The sequence below is a fragment of the Protomyctophum parallelum genome (genome assembly GCF_964188405.1).
Source record: "Protomyctophum parallelum genome assembly, chromosome: 17".
In the NCBI taxonomy this organism is placed as follows: Eukaryota; Metazoa; Chordata; class Actinopteri; order Myctophiformes; family Myctophidae; genus Protomyctophum; species Protomyctophum parallelum.
The window spans coordinates 29333496-29358884 of record NC_139719.1 but is presented as its reverse complement, the minus strand read 5'-3'; the positions used below and the strand labels follow the sequence as shown (position 1 = coordinate 29358884).

The 25389-nt window shown below is 42.2% G+C and overlaps 1 protein-coding gene across 1 annotated transcript in view; it reads right to left on the bottom strand.

The window, feature by feature from the left end:
• Positions 1–331: 331 nt before the first annotated feature.
• The window catches only part of LOC310875116 (zinc finger protein 385B-like), a 55933-nt gene continuing 30875 nt past the window's right edge, over positions 332–25389 (bottom strand). The window contains exons 3-9 of the mRNA XM_083788211.1: positions 17805–17971; positions 16710–16817; positions 8245–8410; positions 4990–5340; positions 3657–3862; positions 3196–3297; positions 332–1563 (exon numbers count right to left, since the gene is read on the bottom strand). Of these exons, the coding sequence (XP_083644337.1) occupies positions 1342–1563; positions 3196–3297; positions 3657–3862; positions 4990–5340; positions 8245–8410; positions 16710–16817; positions 17805–17971 (1322 nt within the window). The 3' untranslated portion in view covers positions 332–1341. The remainder of the gene's footprint in view (positions 1564–3195; positions 3298–3656; positions 3863–4989; positions 5341–8244; positions 8411–16709; positions 16818–17804; positions 17972–25389) is intronic.

Sequence of the window (25389 nt, the reverse complement as noted above, 5' to 3'; positions counted from 1 at the left end):
TTATTGGATGTACACTGGTTGATTGTCACTGTACACACAATCTGGGAACCCATCAAAAAAGAAGAAATACTTAGAATCCACCAGATGTCGGTCGTTCACTCTCCTTTAGCGCTCCACTGCCGGTGGCATGCGTCTTTGTTTACATTCCTTCCTAACTCTACACAACTCTATCAAAACGTATAGCTGCCAAGATGCAATCACTTCCAAACACGAACGTTATAAGTCTTCCTATAGAAGTTAGGACTTAGTAATGAAGTCAACATGTTCATTAGACAATAATATAAATGATCTTTTTGTGAAAAATAAAACAGAAGAGGTATTCAGAGGCACAGTTAGAAACCCTGGGCTCTAATCGAATAATATCATTCGAAATAGTTACGCCAATTCCAACTTTTCATGACTGTGTACCAGTACTATGATATACTTTTAAATTATTATATATTTTTATAATATTGCTATTTATTTCACACGTTTCTATCTTAAGAGCTTTGAAGAAAGCGCTTAATCTATAAATATATTATTTATGATTTAATTGTACACCAGGACCAGGATTTCCCCCATGAATGAACAAACCTATCCTAAGATGATAAAACTCAGTCATCACTTATGGTCCATCAGTGTCAGTCTGTGGGAACCCTGCCCAGCATTAACAACAAACTACCCATTTACAACACATGTTTTACAGGTGACAAGTGGCAGACTGCTACTTTAAAACACACCAAAATGGCTGGTATTTTGTCCATGAAGAACTGTCTTAACAAAAACATAAGTAGGTTGATGGGGAACCAGTTTGCTCTATTGGTGGTCTTCACTGCCTGTTCCAAGGTCCCTGGATCATTCAGCTTGCAACTCGCGACACCCCGCCATGTAATTCGTCATGCAGAATGCCACTGGACAGAGTTAAAAAGTGATAGGATTTTGGCAACAGACCTAGTGCATTGATCTACTGTAGTCTTATCAATATGAAACAGGAAACTAAAAACGTTGTTCTAGTAGTCTTTATGGCTCCAGAAGTGTCCAGACCACAGGGAGCTGCACTCAACAGCCACCGAGAAAAAACACTGAGCCAGGAACCTTCCATTGTGATGCTGAGAAGTTGTAATCAGCACTGGGGTCCACACCAGGGGCTATTGCATACTGTACCTGAGCCAGCCAAGCTGGACCTGCATGCTTCTATCACTGTCACTGGATGCATAGTGTTCCTGTGTCCCTCATACTTTAGTTTGACCTTACCAGGGCAAGAGCAGGCTCAACGTTTTGGATAGTCCAACGGTGCCAAGGCTGAAGGTTTCGCTTTTCTAGCCCAGGCTGCAACGCACGATAGCTGGGCTGGGCTCTCTGCTAGTAGGGGGAAAACATGATGGGTGCATGTGTGGCCCTTAGGGGACCCGGAGCAGGCCTAAAGAGCGTGGGACTGAGCAGGGGTCCATGGATGAAGCCGGGCGGAATCCGTAGAGCCAGCGGTCCAGCGGCCATGGTGCACAGGGTGGCTGGGTTGAGGCCACTGGCCAGGAACCCCGCTGGCAAGATCTTGGCCAAATGCTTCTGTAGGGCCAGCTTGGTCTGCATGGAGAGATGCAAAACAGACACCAGCTCTAAACCTTAGTAGATACAGTAATCCTACAATATTACTGTTCAATGTCAATGAACAGTATGAACATGTCAATCAATTGTATGATCTATTTTGACTCAAGGAAAGAGTAACAGGTAATTACTGTGCAATTATGTTCTGACAATCATCTGCCACTAATTTCAGTCAATGCTTCCAGAAGGATGAACTGTTGGCAAGTCCTGGCACTGGTCTTGAACAAACTGCTATTGATATAACAAACTGCTACTCATGTAACAAACTGCTATTGACACATCAAACTGTCTTGATCAAACAAATAGGTAATTGATACAACAAACTGGTCTTGCCACAACCAACTGGTGTTTATCAAAACCCAGAAGGTGATGCCAACAGCACGAGTGAGATGAGACTAGCTTAACATTTAGAGAAACAAGCAGTTTGAACCTGCAATCCATCATTGTTTTTAGTGGATAAAACGCTAATTTCTAATATGGTATATCTTAATACAATACTGTAGGGCCTACAGTATTGTTACTGTATAATGAACACGTGATTTAATCTGGTCTCCCTGCTCTTCTATTGAGAAATGTAGTGGTCAGGTAGGACACCTACTGGTTGACAAGTGGTACTGCCTGAAGGTCAAAATAAAATTTCTCCCTTGAGCAAGTAGGCTTACTCAGCTGGTTCCAATCCCGGGTAGGACATGAAAAAACTGCAGTTTACAACCTGGGCTGCAGCAGTGAAGTAATGCACAATATTTGCCACTGATCCTGGAGGAAACGGCAACTACTCTCCCACAGCAATTCTGTATGTATGTGACCCATACTAGGAAGCTTGGTAGTCTGTAAACTACAAACTTGTAGTGATGTGACATGTTGACATGTGTGTGAGCTTGTAGATGAGATATTTTCTGAAAAGATTTGAACATTTCAGAAAACCTTCACCGATAATGACATGAACAAAAGGTGTGTGTGTGTGTGTGTGTGTGCGTGTGTGCGTGCGTGTGCGTGTGTGTGTGTGTATGTGTCGTGGTATGGCTCCCCCATATCTTGCAAGTATGATCGAACCCTACAAACCCTCCCGCGCACTCAGATCAGCCAACGCAGGGAAACTGGAAGTACCCTCACTAAAAACGCCGGGACAACGCTCCACACGTCCCAAACTCTTCTCCCTTCTGGCTCCAAAACTGTGGAATGCACTTCCCATTGCAGTCAGAACTGCAGCATCACTCCCAATCTTCCGCCGTAGTCTGAAAACCCACCTTTTCAGACTCCATCATGGCCCATAGCACTTACCCCACCCCCTTAGATAGCATTTCTGTAGACTTAGATAGCATTTGATACAGACTTATAGCATGTTATGTAGACAGCACTATAATTGCATTGTATGTAGTCATAGCACGTCATAGTACATATGTATAGCATAGTAGTATAGATGTATAGTTTATATGTATAGCTTCATTATATAGATATTCCACTGTTACTTTCTTAGCTTACGCATGTTTCTTGATAAATGTTTTTATGTGATGTATTCCCATGCTTTTGTGTTCTTGCTTAATGTAAATCGCTCTGGATTAAGAGCGTCTGCTAAATGCCTAAATTGTAAATTGTAAATTGTGTTCTCACCGCTAACATATTAGTGCAGGGCTGGACCTTATTAAAGGGGCTGAACTTTGGCTTGACCAGCTTCCCAGCCAAACGTTCTTTGTGCCTCCTGCTGTTCATGTGCTGGAAGAGACAGCAAGCAGAGATGGAGTCAGTACACTGGAAAGGAGGACAACTGTGAATGACAAACAGTAGCATCAACAGAGTGGAGTGAGCTGGTAGAGTAGGAATTAAAACGTTTGTTATTAAAACATCGAACCCGCAACACACTGCAGATGCCCGGACCGCTACGCCATATTTGGCATATATACACAAACCAAAGTTGGTCCAAAATATTGAATAAAAAGACAAACTAAGCCCTATTTACAGAGCTACAAAACATTGTAATACCGTAGGTCATTAATAAGGTTAGCAAATTGTCCGTTTCAATGGACTTATTTAACAACTTAACACCTGTAAATGAAACAGCTGTTAATGCCTACCTGTTTTAGCTGTGTATCTGAGTTGACGGACAGCTGGCACAGTGCACAGTGGAACGTCTGACTGGACGTTCCTGTCCCTGCCACCCTGCTCTTGTTAGCCATTGGTTGCTTCGTCCGCTGGGTGGGCCTGGGTGACGATGTCACCTTAGACCTGCGTCGCGACTGGCTGCCATTCTGACCTTCCAGCATTTGTTTGTGCCTTGAACCTAAGTCCACCAATCAGATTTGAAATACAAATTGGTCATCATTCACTTGTTTTTTTGAGGGGCGCTAGCCCCTACAATACAATGGCTTTTGAAGATTACGTCATATGGCAGCCAAGTCTATGGGATTTTTAATGTTTGTTTAGAGCACTTATGATGTAAATCATTTGCCAGCCAATGCCATTTCTGCTTTATGAGAGAGAAAGTGCAATGTGCACAAGCCATGTGTCAGAGATTCACAATGAGGTGCAAAGTCAAAACATGGGCCTTGTAGTGCACACTTTATATTTAGAAACTAGAAAACTATACGGTTTTCAAGACCTGCTATTTATACCTATGACAGTATGACAAATTATGACAAGTATGACAAATTATGTCATATTGACCATGGCCTTTGATTGTGACCATGTCCTTTGACCTTTTTGACCTGCCTTCAGGACAGCTGATCATTCCCAAGTGTCATGAGAATCTGTCCGTCACCTTGACAACCCAAAAGTTAATAATGACTAGATCCTATCATTATCATTCTAGTAGTTTCATGAAAGCTTCATGAAAATCAGCCAGTCCATTCTCAATGGGCTAGCTAGGGCAGTGGTTCCAAAACTATTCAGGTCGAGACCCAAAACAGAGATGAGACGTTTGCCCTTCTTAATTAACTTCTTAATTATAACTATTTATTGTTTGTTTGTTTCTTATAAAGAAATATTTTGGAATATTTAGAGTTTTTAAAATGGTATTCGAGTCGTGTCGTGATACAATTGGCGTCCTCACTTCTCAGCGGCCAAACACAATTGGCGTCCTCCATTTTCTGTCCTCACTTTTTATCCTCAATATGTACATTGCTCAGCCAATCAAATCATCGCTATGGGGTATGTGTGTGTGATAAGGTGCACTGTAGTCATCATGATCTAAAAATAGGAATAGTGTCAAGCTGTTCTCATCCCACTGAGAACTTTGGCAGTATACCTGTTCTGGGCATGTCATAGTAGGCAAATATTTGGCGAAAATAGCAGATCAACAGATTGCAGATCAATCAGCAATTGTCAAGCAAAGCATAGCAGTTTGTAGGGCTTAAGCGGTTAAGGCCTATTTTTGAACCCTGCCTGCTTTGACCCTTTTGAGACACGTACCACTGTAGTGAGCTTCCAGCTGGGAGCTGGAGTTGACCGTCACTTTGCACACTGGACAGTGGAGGCGCTGTTTAGCCGAGCTCTTCTTAGCCTCTCCTTCCTCTTGACCTCCCGGGACTGTGCCTTTGGGGTCGGAGCTCGGGGCCGGACCATGGATGGGGCCCTCCACCGGTGTGCTCTTGCACTCTAGGTCGGAGAGCTGGACATCCGGAGATTCCTGTGCGGACAGCATGGGCGAGAGGACGGAGGTTGCATCCACGGCCGAGTCCACAGAGACGGGAGCAGGGGCTGATGAGGTCCCCTGTATGTCCTCCACTCTGATCTGGGTGGGAGCTGGAGTGGAGCTTAGGCCTGCATGGGTGCATACAGACAAAACAGTAGAACAGTTAAAGATTCCGATCATTGCAATCATTCCTATAGGAATGTTTGTTCAATAATAGGGGTCTCATCTCCTCTCCCCGTCTTTCAGGTAAGGATACCAATTTCAACCAATTGCAACCGCAACCTCTGAATGGTCTTGTTGTGAGCCAGTATGCTCTTTGAATTATGGCTTAAACAAATGGCCAAAATGTCCTGCACACCATCCTGGAGACTGGGGTTCAAATCCTTTGCATTATATAGGAATTCCAACAACAAACTGGAGGGGAGCTGGGCAGGGAGGCAGATCTTTGTTGCTGCACTTGCGACTCCATACTGACATTCAACGTCATTGTGCATACATTTCCGTATTTTGCAAAGAAAAACACAGAAAACATATGGCATTTTCAGGATTCAGGATCAAACTCTGTTGTATAAATTGCATAATGTCTGGGTGTCACCCACTGTGTAAAATAAACAGTGCAGTGCAGTTTGATATGCAAGGTGTCACGTTCTACTGTATGTGCGTGACGTTGAACCCATTTAGGCCTGACGACGAAATAAAAAAAGATCTTCTAAATCATGAACATTTTCTGAAAAACCTCACATTTCTAGTGGTTCTCAAACATTTTCATGTCAAGGACCCCCAGAAATATATGTAATTGGCCGCGAACCCCCATCTGAAAATATGTTGTTCCAGGGACCCGCCAGAAGAAAAGATTTGAGTTAAAATGTTCGCTGTGAAAGAATATATATTCAAAGATTTGCGCCATATTTTCACGATTCGTAGCGCGGCACTAAAGTATAACATAATGCTTAAAACACCAAAAGGGGTTCCTGCCCAGAATGGGTTAAATATGGAGGTAGGTCTGTGTGCGCGTGCGTGCATTATTGGGGTAAGGTCTATGCACAATTGTGTATACTGCCTCTTCACACAGGCTGCCTCTACACACAGGCAGATAACAGTGTTGACATGACCATTTCTGCAGTCAAAATGATTGTGCATGTTAACGCAGTAAATGGCTCAATGCTTGTTGTGTATGTCCTTTCTTTTCCCTTTCCCCTTCTCTGCCAGCTCCCTGCATCTCCATCAATCAACCTCTGCATTGAACAAACCTGTCATTATGTTGTTTTCATTCATTATCATTCTATCCTTTATATGTATATAAAAGGATAAGAATATATATATATATATATATATTCACTTTCACACTTTCACGTATGAATATAAAGAAAATCCCCCATAATTTCCACTCAAACCTTAAACTTTAAATCCCAAAGATAAGCTACCTCAATTGAAAGAACACACTTGGCAGACGCTGTTATTTTTGAACTGTTATGACATTTACTGTAGTAAATTGTGTCATTCATTATGGGACCGTTTGAAATAGCATTTTATTCATAAAGCAAACGTTATCTATACCCAAACTAACTGTAGTACACAGTAAATCTTAAAGCATTGGTAAAGATCCTGTGAGTGGAAAGTTTTACCAAAATTGACACCAAGTATAGTTACTGTGTGAATGCATGCCTGAAGCAAGATTTATTTTCTCCCTCTCTCTCTCTCTACACACCTGCTCATCTTCAGCAATCAGCAAATCTGGCTATGATCAAGTTATCAGCTCGACATTACAAGCACCCTGCACCAAAAGCCAGATCATTGCGCTACGCAGTTTGTCAATTTCACGCCCTGACACGAGTCAATTGTGCCAGTTTGTTTGTTTGCTTGTCTGCCCTTTAGTCTAATACCTGGTTTCTTCAGGAGTATCTGCCTGCTTGCTTGCCTGCCTCAGCCAGCTCCTTTATTGGAGTTCCTTCTGCCAAACCACCACCTGAATATCCACTAACCTGAGCCAAGACACCCGCCTGCCGCCGTCTCTAACCCCTGCCTGGTTTTAATGAAACACGTTATTTTCACCTACCTTGCTTGTGAGTTTCTGCATTTGGGTTTTGCCAATTGTGCATTCATATTCCTCTTGTAAACCTTAATGCCTACCCTTACTGTACATACACAGCACACACACCAATATAGAGCATGGCTATACTATTCATATTCGGGATACTCGTTACGTTATGTTTTTGTGCTGGTGCATTTAAACATCATATTGCTTATAATAACTGCAATAAAGTATGTAAACAAAGTTAATCAATGAATTTATTGGCTTTCTGCTTGACAAGCCTGGCTCTGTGGAGACAGACAAATAAATAAATATCAAACATCTAGAGACAGATTACACACCAATGCAAATAGATGAACAGCTAACAACGCCAACGGGACTGATAGTACAATTTGGTTAATTGTCAAAAGCATCAAAAACAATCAAGCTACTTAGCACTGAAACCTGAATCGTTGTGTAGTAACTACCTTAGATAGCTACAGGGATTTAGCTAGGCAATCCCAGAGTGATTCTCCCTCTGTTCTCCCAGAACAGACCGTCACTGTAATGCAAAAGGTAAGATGTTTAAAGAATAAGATCGTTATATTATCATTCTGATTCAAATTAACATCTAACTGAAACTAGAGTTTCTGAGGTATAACGTGAATCACGTGGACAGGACAGATACTGTAAACCAGAGAGGGAAAACATTGAAGGAAGTCCTAGTACAACAGCATCGTTCTTCAAATAGTGCTGGTATTCACACACTTTCATTCGGCAGTAATTATCCATAATGACGTGATGAATAGAACGACAGGTAATATCACGTAATTATAGCAGCTGAGTGGCAGCCATGCTGTAAAATCCTCAGTGTTCATACATCCATTGGTAACTCAGAGAATGTAAAACTGTAACCAACATTTGTACACAGAATTATACCGTGCACCAACCTGGAAACCTGGAGTACTTATGGTAATTACTCAGAGGAAGAAAATAATGATTAAAAAAAGGATGCATATACCTGTTACATCTTCCAGATGTGTATCAGTGGGTGGTGCTTTCTCTCTCTCTCTGTCTTTACCAGCGGACGAGGGACTGTGGACATTTCTCTGTCTCCTCCTCTGTGTGTCTAGGGCCCTCAGCTTGCGAGCGTGTTTGTGGCCCTTGTAATGGGCCTCCGCCTGGGTCTGGCCACAACACACACACATAAGTGCACGCACACACACACACACACACACACACACACACACACACACACACACACACACACACACACACACACACACACACACACACACACACACACACACACACACACACACACACACACACACACACACACACACACACACACACACACACACACACACACACACACACACACACACAAGAAGAAAAAGCAAAGAACATGTCAATATCCACCACACTGAAATATCTAAATCACTCAAGCATAACATGAGATCAATAACTACATGGGTATTGTCATTTTTGGCCGCCTGCTTCAGAATCACACTGAACATGGAATCAATATGGTGGAAATATGCAGCACAGAGGGAGGTTGGAACAGGGAGCATTTTTTCCCACAGTGAATTCCATGAGGTGCCACCAATACACATTTCAATGGACTTGACCCCACTATAATATAGTATGTATTATATATTATGTGAGGTGATCTCCATTTTAAGAGTCCCAGCGCCACAGATGGCTGAGAATCAAGTCGGGTTGATGCTCACGCTTCTATGGCCAGAATGATGCGATCGTGCACTTGACCCCAGAGGGTGAGGGTGGGTTGTATGTATGTGGGGGATGTGGGGGGAGGGTGCACATTATCATCATCATCATCATCATCACAGCGTTGGTGGAGTGAACATCGGTTTGACTTGAGGTGTCTCCGGCCATGCAGCTCCCAGTCTCTCTACTGATGCATTCCCCATGCTGTGGCCTTGATGATGATTCTACTTTTCACACAACAAACTCGTGTGTCCATTTAGGATTTGCTATTGGTCTCTTACTGTAGAGCAGCGGTTCTCAAACCTTTTCAAGTCAGTCCCCCCACTTTGAGGAACACTGTCTGAGCAGCATTAATTAGAATATTTCATTCACAAGACCTCAACGTACAGTAATATATGCACTAGAGGTCTTCGGGTAAGCCCGAGATCCGAAAATACCCGGGGTTCGAACCGAACCGGAGCCGGTTCCAATCACAAGAAGTGATCTGTTCGGAGTGGCCGACACCACCCCCACAGCGGGTCCATTCGGTGCTGTGAAGACCTCTAATATGCACTGTATGAAGGTTTCAATGCGCTACCGATCACTGCATGAATGTGTTCCAAGATTTTGGAACTCCAAAATCTAAAAAAAAAACCCTGGTGGTTTCTTGCACTCTGCATATATATTTTTATGTCAGAAATCTCATTTTCAGATCAGCACTCACTGAATCTACCAACCTCTGCACTTCAGATGATAACAAACCTGGAACATGCAGCAGCCAGCAGCTTTGTTGTTTGAATTGATTCACTTTGGCTGCCATAGACATTGGTGCGTGTACTCTTTATGATAGACAAGGAATGGGTGAGTGAGGGTCAGCTGGCTTGATTTGAAACAAAACGGCTTGTTATTGCAGGCCCAATCTCCCTTGTTTAGAGGTAGACTGCAGATTCAAGTTATTACTTTGCTCTGCTCTCATCAACACTGCAATGCTGTGTATGCATTGATGATAACGGAGATCACTGTGTCATTATATTCATGTTTTTATAGAATCTGTAAAATATAGTTGCTACTTATTATGTATAGGTCTGGGATTGATTCGCTTCAGGATTAAAGTATGGCCTTAGGGAGTGGAGGAAATGCAACTTATACACAACATCTGCGAAGGGGTCAATTGTTTTGTACAATTTACGTGTGTAAGGCCCCCATTTCAAAGTGTTGTATGTATTCATAAGTTAATATTGTATATTATATTTTGATATTTTGATAATATAGTATTATTTGGGCACGTACATGTTACAACAGTAGTTCAACTTCATACAGATTTCGTATTGGCATACAAGTGGCACCTATATCAATAAATAGATGCAGGGCTTGACATTAACCTTTTGATTTCCCATTCACTTGTCCGGGCACAAACGTCACTTGTCCGGAGCACACACGAATACATTTTAAATTAACTAACTGTAAGTTGGTTTTGGTGTATATACTGTATATTATTCTCAGTTTACAAGTTAATAGCCCTAGAATGCCTGTGATCTAACATACATTTCATGTATTCCAAATACACAGCCATAGATCGTTTCTTTAACAGACCGACCTTGTCTGCATTTAAACTTGTAGCACTGCGTGTGCACTCACCCAATAATTAATTCCTAAGGCTTAGAGTTGTTTTGGGACTAGTTTCATATTAATTTGAAAGTTCTAGCATAAAACTTGTATTTAGTAAAATATATCTACTTTCCCACGAGCTGCACTCGGACGACATTCTCCATCTACAGACATTCTAGGGTTATTTAACAATATTGGAAAGGTGATTATCAGGAAAGCCAGACAATAATGCCAGACAATATTGTTGGCTGCTAGGAGAATCACAGAATTTGATGCACGGAAAGACAAGTGCATCGACAAGTGCACCGGAAACAATTACTTGTCCCGGACAAGTGGACAAGCCTTAATGTCAAGCCCTGAGATGAGTATTTTCTTGCCTCCCGCTGTCAAAGGCTAAAACTATCTATGACAAATATTACAATTGCATGAGGAAGAAACAAACTGTACACATAGCAGGTGTGTCATGATGGAGCAAAGATACAAATAGGATATCTCCAGGGCAGGCAAAATATTTGCAGAATCAAAGACTTTAGAGGTAGCATACATAAAATTCGAGCTTGACCAATTTTGGAAAATTCCTAGACCACTGATTACCGATATTTTGTAAAACAAACGTGCAAATCCTTGAATTCAATTTGAAAATCGTAACCTATTGATTGATCAACCTATTGATATTGAACCCAAAATCTAATAATGAATATGGAATGAATGAACAAATAAATTCAGAATTCACAAATAAACTGAACTTGATTTTATAAGCCCTATCAAAAGGAAAAAGCTGATCTATTGTAAGGTCACAACACCTGGCACCATAACTAATTGTGAGCTTGTAGATCGGCTATTTTTGAAACATTTCCAAAGATTTTAGAAACTTTCAAACATTTTCCATTCACACGCCCAAAAAAGGGTAGATGAAAAGTGGTTAAAAATCGGGACACATCGGCTGCATATTGGCCGATATCTATGTCTTAAAAAAAATCAGAACTGTCTGAAGTGAGTGGTGCAACAGCGCTCCCTGTTGGTACCCTAAACATACGGACAGACAGACATACAGACATAGGGACGGACGGACATTGCTGGTTGTAGGAGTGCATGGTTTCACCACTCAAAAGTAAAATAGAGCCTGATATATTGGCCACACCGATATATCGTCTGGGCTCTACATAAAATATCTGGCTGGCGTTAATGCTGCTGATATCCACACAAGTTCCTACTCCCATTCCAGCTGTCAGGCATACAAGTGTATATGATCCCTGCTGTAGTATGCACATTCAAATCCATGGTGATCTCTTACAAAGATCATGTATAGTGCATAGCGAGTGGCGGGCCGAGGCTGCCCTTCAACACTTTGCCAAAAGCCTAGCTATCTGCGGACAGATATACTGTAGGTCAAAGTGTGCGGCAGGGAAGACACGGGGCCGGCCGACGACCCCTTTAGCGACGTTGAATGTCAGAGAACATTAGCCATTCAGCACCACCGAGTCAAGAGGGACAAATACCTTCCCACTCTGCATACTACTATTACGACCTTTAGTGTGCTAAAGTAGTATGCCTCCACGTTTACTATGTGCCAGCATAGTAACTTCAACAGAGAGTGAATGGTGTGGCACGTGGAGAGAAAGTGTATAGACAGGCAAACGGTGGACACAGATCTCGGAATAAAGACACACCTGAAGGGTGACCGTTGAGAGAGAGAGACCTCTCAGTCTCCACCTTGGATGACTTTGGTTCAAGAAGCTGTATGCATGTGCGCACAACACAGACATATAGGGCTGGGCGATATGAATTCCCGAAGGATTATTTAAAACCTTTGCCTCGATTACGACTATTGTTAAAAAAAATAATATAGTGAAATAGTAGATCTGCAAGATCACAATGCATCACGATTCGGAGTGTAGTGAGTTTGTAGAGTGTTTCACTATTTTTCTACGGCACAATTGTACAACAAAGAAAAATAAATGGTTAAGTGCAGGTTAATCAGAAAAATGTAGACGATTTATTTAGACGATTATTATTATCAGTTATGGATTTGATGGATTTTCTGTTAATTAATTGATCGCCCAGCCCGACACAGATGCCCAGGCTGCACATACACAACGAGCTACAACTGTCCTCCACAAAACCAGGAGTCACCAGTTGGGAACAGGTTCAGTTCTTCTTAGTCCATGAGCCAGCCCAATTGCCAAACTTTTAACGTTAATTATGAATTTAGTGGGCAAAAACGTAACCTATATTAAATTGTTTATAGGATCAATATAAGTAAATTTATATGATAACCCTTCCACATGAGGCCTAGTAGCTTTTTCATATTTTCAATTTTTTGCATATTTCCTTTTATTTAAATGTACAATTTCAGAAAATGTGTAAAATCATCAATGTGTAAATCATTGTCTAGGTGAAAGTAATCAACATGGGGAAGTTTCATTGTGATAATTATTAATTAAATTTTTACCTATTCACCTATCATGAATGTATAGGCCTACTGTAGGTGAAAATTACAATATGTGTGATAAATATGAAAAAGCTACTACTGTGGAAGGGTTATAATATATAAATTGACTTACCGGTATATTGACCCTATACATTGACATAACAACGCGTCATCAGAGCGGAGGGAGGGGCGTCAGCTGCGACTCCGCGGCTCCGCCCACCCCCCGGGGTAAGATTTGTGATTTGTGATTTGCTCTCGTTCACTGCAATGCAATTTGCGGCATTTTCAAAACAATATTGCGCAGAGTAGCGATTATCTAACGTATTTGCAATGCCATACGTTGAAAGATCTGTTGCCCGCGGACAAGGCACGTTACCTCCGCAAGTTAGATATTATCGGCATAGGTGTTTGCCGTATGTGATTAAGGATTGGAAAAAGTTGCATTGGCAGCCATAGAAAATTCTGCCCGGGGTAAAACACCGGATGTGATGTTTTTGGGCGTTCCTGTCTTGTTAAAAAACCGGCTGTGACGTTTTTGGGCGTTCCTGTCTTGTTTCGTGTCAGTGTATAAACAATTTAATATTGTAGGTATGGTTTTGCACACTCAATTCAAAATGAACGTTCCAATTTTGGAGCTTTGGCTCATGGACTAAGAACCAAAAAGAACTGAACCGTACTACAGAGTGTCCTTTCCAGAGATTACAATTCCGGCAGCTAGTCTGGTGGTGGCGCCCCCTGCTGGGAGCGCTACCTGCCTGCAACCTGGCATTCCAACTCACCGGACAGCGCTGTCAGCTCAGCTGCAGTACACAGAGGAGAGGAGAATGGCAGTTAATGTTAAACAGTGGTGGAAAGTAGCTAATAAGTGCATGTACTTAAGCACTGTAGCCTACAATTTTGAGGTACTTTTACTGTGGTGGAGTATTTCCAATTTTCAATACGTTTACTTCTACTCCACTACATATCTGAGGAAAATATTATAAATAATTATATTTTACTCAAATATAATTATATGAAAACTTTAGTTACTAGTTACTTTGTAGATTTGGATTGTTGTTACAAAACACAAAATAGCCGATCTACAAGTAGATCTGCTATTTTCAAAAGGTTTTTTTTTTATAGATTTGAAAACATGAACTTGAATACTTTTGTACTTTTACTCAAGTACAATTTTAATTCTGAACTTTGACTTGTAACAGAGCACATCTACATTGCAGTATTGATACTTCTACTTAAGTAAAACATTTGAGTAATTTTTCCACCACTGATTAAATGAAAATGTATTTACCCCATCCCTGAGGAAAACCGGGTATGAGCATAGTTTAAAAAGTCTTAATAACTCAGGTCTAAAATGTGACAAAATGTACATTCTCTCTGCAAGGATATGTCCTCTTTATACATGTACAGTCTGCAAACTAAGAGGGAAATACAACGGTTTTATGTGCAACTTACAGACGACACAGAGTTGTGTACAAAAAGTCTACAATATTTGCGAGCATATATTTAGTGTGTCAAGAGAAAGAGACATGGTGACACAGAGAGAAGGGCATTTAGGCTGATAAATCTGGTTAGTGTTAGGGCCTTGTCTCCTGTTTAGCAGTTCACAGAAATGAAAGAGTCATTGTTATTCCATCAAGTTTCTCCAAACAATATAAATGTAAATAGGTTTAAACCAAGGGAGGGAGATTAATGAAAATGAATCAGCAGGAGGAGATAAGGAGGAAAAACCAACAGGGCAAACTAGCTTCTGCTCAGAATCCAGCAGTTAGATGGAAAAGTAGAGGCTGTGAGAAATCACTTTGCTGGACTGAGAGATTTGTCTGGTTTTCTTTACTACATGGGTCTTCAACCATGGGGCCGGGACGCCTAGGGGGTCCTCAGGGTTACTAGAGTAAACATAGTAAGTATTGAGGGTTTAAGTTGTTACATGTCTTAAAATACATGTTAAATATACACAGCCCTGATGATAGTGCTGTCAAACAAGCCTATGTATGAAGCAATTTATGAAATCTGTGAAAAGGTTGAATCTGCAACACAATGCTATACAATATCTGGTGGCGGTCCCGGCTTCATCTCTCTCTCTCTCTCAGCTAAGGGGTCCTTCGCCTGAAAGAAATGTTGAACACCCTTGCTTTACTAAGTGCAAGGACATGCTGGTCGATGCAGGACCCGTACTTCAGTGATGCTCTCCAAAGTTTTCTTTACGAGAAAGTTTTCCCAAAGATTGTCTTATACGGCGGAAAAAATCACAGTATTAGTAATAGTAGGTAGTACTTAATTTCCACCCCTGACATTTACTACATGTTGTGTGTTTGTTTTTATACCTATGTTTGTGTATAGTTTACCATTTATCACAACTGCTTATTGGCCTGCATTGACCTCTAGAGATATGTATGTATGTAGGTCCGGCGGTAGGTCTGTATATACATTGATCAATCGATTGTTTGACAAGTGTACCCTGTGTGAGTCCTGTAATGTACACAGTAAAATCCTCAGTGGTAATTCATCCATGTGCAGTCTTGGATGATACATGAAGGCAGTGTTTCGTGTTACGGTAGTTGCAGGTTGCAAAAACCTTTGAAGTCTTTATTGGCTTTGGACATTAGATCAGTAAATTCCAGATGGCTAAGTCTCCGTTCTACAACCCTGCTGGTGTGTGTGTGAAGGTGTGTGTGAGTGTTTGTGTTATGTGGGTGTGCTATTTTACTATTTAATGAAGCAGTAAGTTGACTCCTAATTGTGGCATGTGGCATGTTAGAACAGTCAAGGGTGCACACACACACACACACACACACACACACACACACACACACACACACACACACACACACACACACACACACACACACACACACACACACACACACACACACACACACACACACACACACACACACACACACACACACACACACACACACACACGTTTTAGGACAGCAAGTTTATAAATGACACTTTTTTAACCCTAACGCCAAAGTTATACATAGTTGTGTAATGTGCACTGAAAAAAAGAACCGATCTACAAGCGCTTGCCAGGTAGATTGTCTACGTTCAGTGTGTGACACTGGCCCACAACTATCTATATAAATCAGGTATAACCCTAGCCCCAACCCCTAATAGTGAATGGCTCCCTGAACCCAGACACAATATTTATAATTGATGCTCGGAATTTGGGTCAGACTCAATCATGTTGTTCACTTTGAAAATATGAAGTGTAAAGTGTAAAAATAAATAGAAACAATACTAACTAACAACGGCCTGTGTTGTCACTGACAACGGTGCAGTGTGTAAATTGGATTTGCGAAGAGAAGTCAACGTGTGACAAGCTTTCAGATGTATTTTCACAGTGGTAATGAATGATGAGGAGGTCAATCTAAAATTGTCTTTGTGAAAGATTACAATTATCGAAGACTAACAGTAAACCAAATTATGAAGATGAATAGTCAATGCTGACAATCATCAATAGTAAGACTGACATTTCGATGATATGCTGTCAGTCTTAGGATGCCAGGTTTGGACAAAAACACATTTTTGTCCAAACGCACTCTACCTTAAATGCCTAATTCTATAGTTGTGGGGACACTTGGTCCTCACTCACACTCACACTCACACTCACACTCACACGCACGCACGCACACTCACACACACACACACACACACACACACACACACACACACACACACACACACACACACACACACACACACACACACACGGGTCAGGCAGAATGGCTTACAGTAGAATTAAAGCGAAGGTGACAGATGTTACAGGAGATGATGGGTTTCTTCTTGGGTGGAGAGACACCAAATGTGTGGTTGATCACCGCCTTCTGCACTGGGTCCATCTGATGGACACAGACACAGACACAGACACACACACGATCAAACAGCGACATCAAAGCAGAGTGATTAGTACACTTCCGTCTTGTATACATGTTACACACTCATGCAGAGGCTTGTCTTGTTCGTCCTAATCAGTTTTGATCAAAAGCATCACTGACAATGCTAGTACGCATCGTGCAAATGTTGTTACGCAGTGGCATCATATGAGGTTTCCACCTGACCATTTCTTCCTCTTCTAGCAGCTGATGTTTTTCATTGGGATCAACCCACATACCCTTCATGCAAATTGCTCTGTGTTAACATCAAAGAGACAATATGGCAGAGCGGACGACGAACGCACGTTTCCAACAAATGTCATGTCATATGACTCATCCTGCTCTCTCATAATCATAATAAGATCTTGACAATTACACACAGGATCGAAATATTGTCACGTTAATTCGACGGAACAGCAAGTCTTTAGTGTGCAGGTTATTCTCTCTCTGTGAGGTAAAATGTGGACCCAAGCTCAGTTGCGCAGCATAGTTTGTATCAACTAAATTGCCCAAAACTGCTGTAATCATAGACATAAGTGCTCTACTCTGTTTTGCTGGAGGACTTGCATGAGTGCTATGGATACAGGGATCTGTATTGGCGTATAAGACGATTCCACAGTGTACAAAAGCACTAAGGAGGCTTCTGTCTTGATTACTCTCTTCTAAGTTTTACGCAGAAGCACAGCGTGAATAGCAAAATGCTGGTTTAAATCAAGTTCAAGGGACACAAAAAGCTCTATCTAAGCTGTTTGGCACTTTTAACCCATTAAAACATGGAAATTAAAAAAAAATGCGTTGGCTATTAAAAAATAGCAGATATACAAGCTCACGGCACGTCACTTCATGCTTCGCTGCAAGCTTGTACATCTGCTATTTTTGAAAGTGTGTGAACTGGTGCTGATTTAGAAGGCATTAGTAAAATGTGTTCTCATGCGTGTGCGGGTGCGTGCGTACCATGTTGAAGTTGGGGAAGAGGCTGAGGGGCGAGGATCCGTTGACCCTCAGGGGGAGGAAGTGTTTAAGGCCCAGGTGAGGCGGTGTGGTCTGGGGGTGGAGACGCCGTCCTCCTGGGACAGACAGGGAGGCCAGCAGGGGCCGGCCGGCGACCTGGGAGAGTGAACCTACACACCACCAACACACACAGCAACAGAGAGAGTGAACCTACACTCCACCAACACACACAGCAACAGAGAGTGAACCTACACACCACCAACACACACAGCAACAGAGAGTGAACCTACACACCACCAACACACACAGCAACAGAGAGAGTGAACCTACACACCACCAACACACACAGCAACAGAGAGAGTGAACCTACACACCACCAACACAGAGCAACAGAGAGAGTGAACCTACACTCCACCAACACACACAGCAACAGAGAGAGTGAACCTACACTCCACCAACACACACAGCAACAGAGAGTGAACCTACACACCACCAACACACACAGCAACAGAGAGAGTGAACCTACACACCACCAACACACACAGCAACAGAGAGAGTGAACCTACACACCACCAACACACACAGCAACAGAGAGAGTGAACCTACACACCACCAACACAGAGCAACAGAGAGAGAGAACCTACACTCCACCAACACACACAGCAACAGAGAGAGTGAACCTACACTCCACCAACACACACACAGCAACAGAGAGAGTGAACCTACACTCCACCAACACACACAGCAACAGAGAGAGTGAACCTACACACCACCAACACACACAGCAACAGAGAGAGTGAACCTACACACCACCAACACACACAGCAACAGAGAGAGTGAACCTACACTCCACCAACACACACAGCAACAGAGAGAGTGAACCTACACACCACCAACACACACAGCAACAGAGAGAGTGAACCTACACACCACCAACACACACAGCAACAGAGAGAGTGAACCTACACACCACCAACACACACAGCAACAGAGAGAGTGAAGCTACACTCCACCAACACACACAGCAACAGAGAGAGTGAACCTACACACCACCAACACACACAGCAACAGAGAGAGTGAACCTACACACCACCAACACACACAGCAACAGAGAGAGTGAACCTACACTCCACCAACACACACAGCAACAGAGAGAGTGAACCTACACTCCACCAACACACACAGCAACAGAGAGAGTGAACCTACACTCCACCAACACACACAGCAACAGAGAGAGTGAACCTACACACCACCAACACACACAGCAACAGAGAGAGTGAACCTACACACCACCAACACACACAGCAACAGAGAGAGTGAACCTACACACCACCAACACACACAGCAACAGAGAGAGTGAACCTACACTCCACCAACACACACAGCAACAGAGAGAGAACCTACACCTACAGTACGAGCCCTGGACACACGGACCCCCCGGGGGACCCCCACACGGTAACTGTTAACTCTGTCATCTTCTGACCATTTCGGATGTTTCTGGATGTTCCGGTGACCCCCCGGGGACCCCCACACAGAACACTGCAATATAGTATATAACAATACATGTATAGTTGCACCACTCAGTTCACACAGGTGTGATTGTATTATTATATTGAGCAGTCTGCTGCTCCCTTCCTCTAATTCTTAAACTGTAGATGTGAAGTCTTGTTCCTGTACAGTATGGCAAATTGGGCATAATACATCTTCTAGTTTTGGAAGTCTCCGTCCACACAACATCTGGATGTTACTTCTATTGTTGCTTTCATTTAATCCCATGCCATTTCATTTCTGTGGGAACTTGGGAAGAATTGCTTTCAGAGAGAAGGTACTTAAAGACGGCTAGACAGCCTTGACACAGAGTGAACATCGCAGCACTCACATAAAAATGCATTATACTGCAAGCATTCTAGATAAACATAATGGAGAAACTGCTTTATACTGTATGCTACTAGCCTGGCTAATAAGCCAGACCGAATCAGCCGTTGGCAAAAGAAATTGCCTGCCGGCGGATTAGTCTGGTTTATTAGCCAGGCTAGTATGCTACATCTATGACATTCAAAGTGCTATTTTTAATAGCCAATGCTAAATTCTAAAATTATGCTTTCCAGGTTTTAATGTAAAAGTTTTTAAGAAAAAGTAGCAATACCATAATATAGAAATACTAGTAGAGTAAAAGGTAAGTACAGTAAAAGGCCTGCATTCAAATGACATTTTACTTAAGATGAAAAAGAAAAAAGAAAAAGAAAAAAAAAGTTAAGTAAAAAAAAAAGTATTTCAGAATAATTTACAAAATTTGTTGAAATTAGCCGATACAATGCATTGCACTGTCAGAGTTGTGAGCTTGTAGCTCAGCACCGTTTGAATATACTATAAAACAGGGCTCAAGTGGTTAATGTATACGTTTTGTAATAACAAACTAAATCTACAAGTAACTATAGTAAGTTTTCAAATAATTGTAGTGGAGTAAATAGTACAATATTTGCCTCAGAGATGTAGTAGTGGAGCATAAAGTATTGGAAGTAAAGTGAAAGTACCCCATATTGGACTTGTATTAAATCAGTAAATGTACTTTCCACCACAGTTTCTCACCTACTGTAAATCAAAGTGCTGCAGAGTTTATGGTGGTAATTCCCTACAAGGTCTCTGTCTCTCTATGGGCTGTTTTGTTCCACATCCCATTACTGTGTTGTCACCTGCCCAAATATACCAACTTAAGAAGGACAACGTTTAAAAGTTTTAAATGACTCCATTGTCCTTGTTGTCGCCCATAAAACAAGGGCAGGATCTGGTTCAGGTCTCAAAACCCCCAGCATGGAAGCAAGAGTGCAGCTCTATGATTACCTGGGGCCAGGGTACGTTCCATTTGTAAAAAATAAAACGTCTACTATGTCATACAAACAAGTTAAAATAGCAGATCTTTAAGGACACAGCCGCATTGCATCGCGACGAGTTGTGAGCTTGTAGATGGACTATTCTTCTTTAACATGACTTTGGACAAATGTAAATGCTAAATACAAAAACTACGCCATTCACAATGTGTGTTACGTTGTGCGTTACACGATGAAGCACACAACGATGTGTGTTTCACTGGGTGACAAAGTGTGGTATCCAAAGACAGATTGCAAAGGAAAGCAAATTAGACAAATGGATTCTCTCGGGACGCTGTGGGCGCTGGCGGCGTGGCATCTCCTCCTCATCAGTGCTCATACCCGAGGCGGGGTTGGCGAAAGGGCCTTTCTGTGTGGAGTTTGCATGTTCTCCCCGTGTCCCCTAGGGTAGGTACCCTCACAAAAAACATGCAGTAATCCTGGTCTCTAAACTGCCTCCCTCTGGCTAGCTGGGGCGCCTGATGGAGGGGAAAGGAACTGGTTGGAATAACGTGTTCCTTCTTCCACGCGCTACGTCCAACCAGGAAAACTCCCCCCTGTCAGGCGTAAAGGAGCGACTTGGACACTCATGCATGAAGAAAGCATGAGTTCAAGTCCGTTGCTCTACCCAGGTTGGCGGAGGGTGTGTAGAGCCCAGGATCACATTAGATAATTGACACTGGGGTGAAAAATGGGTTACAAAATCGTGGGATAAAAAATAAAAAGACAAATGGATTCTCTGACAAGGCACAATTTTCACATTATGCTCCATTGCGTTGCAATGCCACGCATTAGATCTGACATTTTAAAGTAATCTTGAAAGAAATGTACAATACAACACAAATCTTGTATGGGTCCCTCCCTAGCAAATACTATCTTTTCTGATAGAGGTCCAAATACATATTTTGGGGTCATCAACATGAAAAACTTTGAAAACTGATGTAAGACATCCTAGAAACAGAAAATATCCTGAAATAGATGAAGTGACCACTATGACTGTCATTGTCATTGAGAAAGACACCAAAAGCTTCTAAAAGAGGAATGAATGCCCATGGTGCAATACAGATACTGATGCACATCCGTTCAAATGTGCCAAATACACAATGCCGGGTACATTGAGTACCTTTATGAATTAGACTAAAAGCACTTAAACGTTCCAAGTGTCAGGATATTAGTATGGTTAAACAGCCACTTAAATTAGAGTAGAGTAGAATAATTCAATAATCATTACGTGGGCTTATAATTCTGATATTTCAATTCGTCTTCAGCTAACACTCCACTGGTTGCAAAAATAAGTCTATGAGGAAATGATTAAATGATTAAATGTTAACTCCATAGACACAAAACAAAACAGAAAAAGTACAAAAATCATGGCACTCTTTAAGGGAAAATTTATTCCGTTCCTATGCCTCTAAAATGTGGAACACCCTACCAACATCCATTAAGAAATGTGAATCCCTAGCCTCATCAAAACCGCTCTCAAAGAGCAATTACGGGCGGGTGCAATTCGAATTTGGCCCCTGTAAAGTGTCTACACCCCTCTCTCCAGAGTGAGCCAGGCAGTGTGTTCTTCAGAGAGAGGGCGAGCCATGCAGTGTGTTCTTCAGAGAGAGGGTGAGCCATGCAGTGTGTTCTTCAGAGAGAGGGTGAGCCATGCAGTGTGTTATTCAGAGAGAGGGTGAGCCATGCAGTGTGTTATTCAGAGAGAGGGTGAGCCAGGCAGTGTGTTCTTCAGAGAGAGGGTGAGCCATGCAGTGTGTTCTTCAGAGAGAGGGTGAGCCAGGCAGTGTGTTCTTCAGAGAGAGGGTGAGCCATGCAGTGTGTTCTTCAGAGAGAGGGTGAGCCATGCAGTGTGTTCTTCAGAGAGAGGGTGAGCCATGCAGTGTGTTCTTCAGAGAGAGGGTGAGCCATGCAGTGTGTTCTTCAGAGAGAGGGTGAGCCATGCAGTGTGTTCTTCAGAGAGACGGTGAGCCAGGCAGTGTGTTCTTCAGAGAGAGGGTGAGCCATGCAGTGTGTTCTTCCCCTCCAGTGGAGGAGATGTGTTGAATGTGTCTGTCAGGCTTTTGGGGAGATCGACTCCGTATTCCTCACAAATCTGAAATTTGTCTCATTAATCCCATGGGCACTTAGTCGTAAAACACAGCGGGGTGAGATCTTTAATGTACTGCATTTGGCTCTGCAGGAGCAGTCTATGCCCCCCCCCCCCCCCACACACACACACACACACACACTCTCGTTTTGGCATTAAAAGAAAAAGCTTTTCACAATTACTAAGCTATAAATAATCACAAGATGTAGATTCACTACAAGTACTTTTGATGCCATATTAACCCATTCTTACCAGACCACACTTTGAGAACCACTATACTACATCAATAGGGAACAGCGTTAGTGGACTCACTTTGAATTTGCCCTACATGTCAACAGTGTGAGTACAATGGCACACATTATTTCATTTCGGCCATTTGAAAATAGACTATCTGCTATTAGATTCGCATACATTTGAAAACGTGAAAATGGGACATTCTGCATAGTGAGTAGGCTACTTTTACTTTTGGTACTTCAAGTACATTTTGATGCCAATACTTTTGTACTTTTACATTTGTACATTTTGAATTCCGGACTTTTACTTACGTAACAGAATATTTCTACATTTTAGTATTGGTGCTTTTACCACCACTGGCAGATAGCATCTTCACACAGATGATGGGAGAGTTAAGAGGAGGTCACACCAGCAGGCAGGCCTCCCATAGTCACAGCGACTAAACGGGAGAAAACAGATTACGAGCCGGAGAAATTCTAAACGCTTTGCGAGGGGAGGAAAAAAAAGATTAAAAACTGGTGGAGAGAGAAGGATAATCGCTATTATTTCCAGGATTAGTCGTTGGGTGACTCAACATGGCAGCAATCACAGAGGGGGATAAATGGCTTCTTTTGATGAAAACGGAAAAGAAAATCGTTGTTGGCCGGCAGAAACCTTGTATCTCCATTTTCTCCAGTTTATAAAAATGTCTTCTACATCCTGACAGTCGTTCTTTGATTTTTCAAAAATAGCAGACCTACAAGCTTGTAGCGCGCCACTCGGTGGCGCACTATGAGCTTGTAGATCTGCTATTTTTCAATAGCTAAAGCATAATAATACATTTGATTCAATCCACGGAACACAGGATTTTTTTCCATATCCTTAACAGTAACGGTTTTGGACATACAGTACGAGGTTTCCCCCCCGACATCGATGAAATAGGGAGGGAAGGAGGAGGTCTGACTGTCATAGCTGGAATCCAGAGCGACAGCCATTTCGTTGCTGTCAGGCAGAAACCTCTTATCTCCATAATCCAACTTTTGATGTTTTCTTCCCCGTAAATGAATGGCCTACTTGATCATACTACAGAGCGTCACACAAAAACATCAAAAGGAGCAGATCCACCAGCTCAAAACGTGGCGTGAAGAGTCACGTTTTGAGCTTGTGGATCTGCTATTTTTTGCTACTTTTGAATCTGAACCCTGAACATGAGGTTTCCACCCGACAGAGACGATTTCTTCCTCTTCTAGCAGGAAGAAACCGGCGGGCGGACGCACGTCCCCAGCCGTGCACCATGCTCCCGTGCGCGCGTCCTCTCTTTCTGACACGATTCTTCACACAACAATCGGCATCGCTGACTGAGCGGTTACTTCATTTAGACGGCTGAGCCTTTGTTTGTGCAAAAACCGATGATTTGCTCTGTTAATTCCATCAAAATGTGAAGGGGACTGCTGGGTGGGTGGGTGCGGGTGGAGGGACTGCCGGTTCTGGCTGGTATATTATATGGTGTGGGAGAGACACACTGTGAATGACAGAGCCTCTGCATGAGCTGCAAGTGTGATTTTTTTCTCCTCCCCAGCAAAAAGCATAAATGTAATGCAAATGAGAAAGTGGGGTGGTGGGCGCTTGTAGGGGTACAGATTAAAGTGCTGGAAGCAGCTAGCAGGATTAAAAAACAAATAAATAAATAAACACTTTTAACCTGGTGTCACTAAATACTGGAAACAGCCAAGCTACATCTTAGGTCCTCTTCATGCGCCACCACAAAGCATGCATACATTAATGGTATTTGATTAGTCTTTTCTTTCTTTCTTTCTTTCTTGTCAGATAACTCACAAATAGATTGAACAGATATTTATTATAGAATGTGAATACAAGTGTGCATATAATATTTTATTGGCATTCGGCTCTGCTACATATTTCTCCCTGCCCGGCACAATTATACAACCATCATTAACCATTACGAGCAGGGAGATAGAATTGTTGTTTTTATTTATTTATTTAGTAATTATTGTTTTTGTCGTTAGTAAACAGAAATCAAATGAGAAGTCTGATCATCTGCGGTTTATTTAAATTAATACTATTGCAGGCTTTCAGTATAATTTTATTGATGTTCATATTGACCAATTTACTGTAGAAAAAATATTAACCCTTTTTCAGTGTTGGGGTATATAGGCTGGTATCACATGGGATTGGATTGAAATGTCCCATTCCTCGTTTTGGCCTTGGTGAACTGTTGAACATCAAAGTGGTTGCTTCATGACACCAGACTCAACTAAAAGAAATATTAATATTGGCCAGTGAGATGCTACTGGAATTACATGAGACTGTGTTGGGGTGATATACGGTAGTCTTGGCTATTCCATTTTACTTTCATTTTATCCCTACAGGTTTCTTGGTGCAGCTAATACAGGCAAGG